The 5,000-nt window shown below is 49.8% G+C and overlaps 1 protein-coding gene across 5 annotated transcripts in view; it reads left to right on the top strand.

Moving 5' to 3' along the window:
- Positions 1-5,000, top strand: part of lrrk1 (leucine-rich repeat kinase 1) — a 70,717-nt gene that overhangs the window by 62,482 nt on the left and 3,235 nt on the right. For all 5 annotated transcript variants that reach the window (XM_030376629.1, XM_030376626.1, XM_030376627.1 and 2 more), the window contains 2 exons: positions 1-126; positions 2,682-2,783. The exon at positions 1-126 is cut by the window's left edge and continues 387 nt beyond it. In XM_030376629.1, coding sequence (XP_030232489.1) covers positions 1-126; positions 2,682-2,783 — 228 coding nt within the window. The remainder of the gene's footprint in view (positions 127-2,681; positions 2,784-5,000) is intronic.

The raw sequence follows: 5,000 nt of genomic DNA, 5'->3' as shown, positions 1-5,000 counted from the left end.
CACGGACCCCGACACGGACCCCCCCACCGAGGACCCCCCCACCGAGGACCCCCCCATTGACCCCACCCCAGACCACCTGAGGGCCCTCACCGTGGTGGCGGTCAACGGGACCCTGTGGATCCCCAGGTGGGCCGGCGTCGCACCACAACCCCCCAGTAGAACCAGTAACACCCCAGTAGAACCAGTAACACCCCAGTAGAACCAGTAACACCCCAGTAGAACCAGTAACACCCCAGTAGAACCAGTAACACCGCAGTAGAACCAGTAACACCCCAGTAGTACCAGTAACACCCCAGTAGAACCAGTAACACCGCAGTAGAACCAGTAACACCCCAGTAGAACCAGTAACACCCCAGTAGAACCAGTAACACTGCAGTAGAACCAGTAACACCCCAGTAGAACCAGTAACACCCCAGTAGAACCAGTAACACCCCAGTAGAACCAGTAACACTGCAGTAGAACCAGTAACACCCCAGTAGAACCAGTAACACCCCAGTAGAACCAGTAACACCGCAGTAGAACCAGGAACACCCCAGTAGAACCAGTAACACCGCAGTAGAACCAGTAACACCCCAGTAGAACCAGTAGCACTGCAGTAGAACCAGTAACACCCCAGTAGAACCAGTAACACCCCAGTAGAACCAGTAACACCCCAGTAGAACCAGTAACACCGCAGTAGAACCAGTAACACCCCAGTAGAACCAGTAACACCGCAGTAGAACCAGTAACACCCCAGTAGAACCAGTAACACCCCAGTAGAACCAGTAACACCGCAGTAGAACCAGTAACACCCCAGTAGTACCAGTAACACCCCAGTAGAACCAGTAACACCGCAGTAGAACCAGTAACACCCCAGTAGAACCAGTAACACCCCAGTAGAACCAGTAACACCCCATTAGAACCAGTAACACCGCAGTAGAACCAGTAACACCCCAGTAGAACCAGTAACACTGCAGTAGAACCAGTAACACCCCAGTAGAACCAGTAACACCCCAGTAGAACCAGTAACAACCCAGTAGAACCAGTAACACCCCAGTAGAACCAGTAACACCCCAGTAGAACCAGTAACACCCCAGTAGAACCAGTAACACCCCAGTAGAACCAGTAACACCGCAGTAGAACCAGTAACACCCCAGTAGAACCAGTAACACCCCAGTAGAACCAGTAACACCCCAGTAGAACCAGTAACACCGCAGTAGAACCAGTAACACCCCAGTAGTACCAGTAACACCCCAGTAGAACCAGTAACACCGCAGTAGAACCAGTAACACCCCAGTAGAACCAGTAACACCCCAGTAGAACCAGTAACACTGCAGTAGAACCAGTAACACCCCAGTAGAACCAGTAACACCCCAGTAGAACCAGTAACACCGCAGTAGAACCAGGAACACCCCAGTAGAACCAGTAACACTGCAGTAGAACCAGTAACACCCCAGTAGAACCAGTAGCACTGCAGTAGAACCAGTAACACCCCAGTAGAACCAGTAACACCCCAGTAGAACCAGTAACACCCCAGTAGAACCAGTAACACCGCAGTAGAACCAGTAACACCCCAGTAGAACCAGTAACACCGCAGTAGAACCAGTAACACCCCAGTAGAACCAGTAACACCCCATTAGAACCAGTAACACTGCAGTAGAACCAGTAACACCCCAGTAGAACCAGTAACAATGCAGTAGAACCAGTAACACCCCAGTAGAACCAGTAACACCCCAGTAGAACCAGTAACAACCCAGTAGAACCAGTAACACTGCAGTAGAACCAGTAACACCCCAGTAGAACCAGTAACACCCCAGTAGAACCAGTAACACCCCAGTAGAACCAGTAACACCGCAGTAGAACCAGTAACACCCCAGTAGAACCAGTAACACCCCAGTAGAACCAGTAACACCCCAGTAGAACCAGTAACACCCCAGTAGAACCAGTAACACCCCAGTAGAACCAGTAACACCCCAGTAGAACCAGTAACACTGCAGTAGAACCAGTAACACCCCAGTAGAACCAGTAACACCCCAGTAGAACCAGTAACACCCCAGTAGAACCAGTAACACTGCAGTAGAACCAGTAACACCCCAGTAGAACCAGTAGCACCCCAGTAAAACCAGTAACACCCCAGTAGAACCAGTAACACTACAGTAGAACCAGTAACACTGCAGTAGAACCAGTAACACTATATAATACCAGCAATAACACAATAGAACTAGGAGGCCCGCAGTAGAATCAGCAGCACAACAGTAGAACCAGCAACATGACAGTAACACTACAGTGGAACCAGTAACACTATATCAAAACCAGCAAACCCACAGTAGAAGCAGTAACACTGCAGCAAAACCAGCTGGACTCTCATGTATTCAGTGTTTCTCTGTTGAACTGTCGCATCGATTTGATGTGATTGTATTTTCTAAATATGTGTCTGTGGGTGTGTTGTCTCTGTGTGTGTGTGTGTGTGTGTGTGTGTGTGTGTGTGTGTGTGTGTGTGTGTGTGTGTGTGTGTGTGTGTGTGTGTGTGTGTGTGTGTTTGTGCTTGTGTGTGTGCGCGTCTGTGTGGTCTGCCTGTTCTTGTGTGTTGCGTGCGTGTGTGTGGCTGTGAGTGTGTGTGTGTGTGTGTGTGTGTGTGTGTGTGTGTGTGTGTGTGTGTGTGTGTGTGTGTGTGTGTGTGTGTGTGTGTGTGTGTGTGTCAGGCGCGGCGGGGACGTGATGGTTATTGAAGTGCAGGCCCAGGCGGACCTCCTGCGGGGGCGTGTCATCGCTGTCCTCTCCCCCCCCGGGGGCTCGACTCTGGGGTGAGATGATGATCACATCAGACACACACACACACACACACACACACACACACACTCACAGCCACACACACGCACATACAGACACACACACAGACACACACACACACACGCACAGACAAACACACACACACACACACACACAGACACACAGATGCACTCACAAACAAACACACACAAACACACACACACAAACACAGATACAGACACACACACACACAGACACACACACACACACACACACACACAGACACAAACACACAAAGACACACACACACACACAATGCAGTACAAGAAAATGCACTCTGCTCCAAATGTAGTTAACGTTGCATGCTACAGGAAGGGGAAATGTGTTGGCTGTGAGTGTTTTATAGTGGCTGGCTTCCTCCTACATAGCGTAGCTGTCAAACAGTGCGGTTCCTCTGAATTCCTACGCTGAAAGCTGTGGCCGTCTCACCGTCAGTGTGTGTGTCGCAGCTGCATTGTGTGCGCATGATGCATGCTGTAGTTCCCTGCGTGGCTGTGTGTGTATGCGTGGGGGGGGGGGGTGGGGGAGGAGATAGAGAGAGGAGGGGGTGTTTGCAGATGCGCACATCACAGGAAATTGATGCGGGGAGATTTGTGGAGGAGGACTTGCCCCGAAGATACGGGTACCTCTTCAAAGGCTCCAGTGTTTGTGGTCGGTCCCACACCTTGGCTTTTAATGACGGTGCTCTGTGATTAGCCCAGGTGTTGGTTCCCTCGCTCCATCTCCTTCTCTCTCATGCTGTATCTCTCTTTCTCTGGCTCTCGAACTCGTTTTCTTGCCGGCTCTCGCTCTTGCCCTCCCTTGTGTTCTCTGCTGCTTTCTTGTCCTCTCTCTCCGTCTCTCCGTCTCTCTCTCTCTCTCTCTCTCTCTCTCTCTCTCTCTCTCTCTCCCTCCCTCCCTCCCTCCCCCTGTCACTGGGACCCGCCGCGTTCTCCACGCTAGGCAGCGTTAGAACATCCAGTCTTTGGCTCTAGCAAGGCGACCATCTGGACGGGCGCGCCTGAAAGACTCGGAGCTACGGCAACCGTGGCAGCGCTCTGAGGGGGAGTGTGGCACGGGGCTCAGAGACCACCCCGGCACTGCCGGCGTCACCGCGCGGAACCGATCTCCAAAATAGGCCTAATCGACGCTCACCGGGTATCGAGGGCATGGCCAGGAAGTACTGCAGTAGTAGGGGCGACAATAGCTCAGCAGGGAGAGCGGGTCGACTGGTAACCGGGAGGTTGCAAGTCAGTCCCCCGGCTTCTCCGAGTGTTGAGGGTTCCCTGACACCACCCTAGCTGCTCCTGACTAGGGATGGGGATCGAAACCCGGTCATATCAAGGACCCGGTTCCACTTTTTTCAAAACCCCAAAAATCATTAACGTTTGGGCTTATCGATACCACTATCGAGTCCCGTCGTTCATTTATTATTATTTTTGTAACGTAACGTTGTGTCCCTCAAGCCGCGTCACGGCCTTTAAATCAAATCAATCCAATCACTGTAGCGTGTCCACCAATGTTTTTGAATGGAATTGTCAAGTCAATTGTGAAATCTGTGTTGTAATCAGCAGCATACAAGCTAGTTATCTTAAAAAGTAAATAAACTTTCAGATGTGCTGCGTGATGATGTGTTGAGGTTGGCTCGGTAAAACGACTGTTAGGTTATCATGATGCGTTCATGTAACATAAAGAAACGGTAAATTGAGTTTTTGGTGAGAAACATTAGTAATACTGTATAACTCATGTTTCTGTATTACTAATACAGTTGTATAGGGCTCTAATCATTTTAGTTTATACAACTAAAACTACTGATGTCAATATTTAGAAAGAATTACATAATTAATTTAAAATAGTATTTATTTCCCAAATATTTTCCTCAAACGCTTTGTATTTCGAACCAATTAACAGAAAAGTATCGATAGTGGTATCGATAAAGACTCGGATCGTTAAGGAATATCGAAAATGGTATCGATATCAATAAATATTAATGATCCCCATCCCTACTCCTGACTGGGCTGTCGCCCTGGGTGGTTGACTCCGCCCTGGGTGTGTGGATGTGTGAATGAATGGTTGTAAGTCACGTTGGATAAAAGCGTCAGCAGAATCCCCTAAATGTAAATGTGCTACAGGGGGCGGGGGGCGGGGGTTTATGACGAAAGTTCTGACCCGTCTGTAGGACGTGTTTTACAACTTGGCAGAAGCACGTTAAT

The sequence above is a fragment of the Gadus morhua genome, chromosome 14, assembly GCF_902167405.1.
Source record: "Gadus morhua chromosome 14, gadMor3.0, whole genome shotgun sequence".
In the NCBI taxonomy this organism is placed as follows: Eukaryota; Metazoa; Chordata; class Actinopteri; order Gadiformes; family Gadidae; genus Gadus; species Gadus morhua.
The sequence above is the reverse complement of the archived record's forward strand: the minus strand, read 5'-3'. Positions and strand labels throughout refer to the sequence as shown.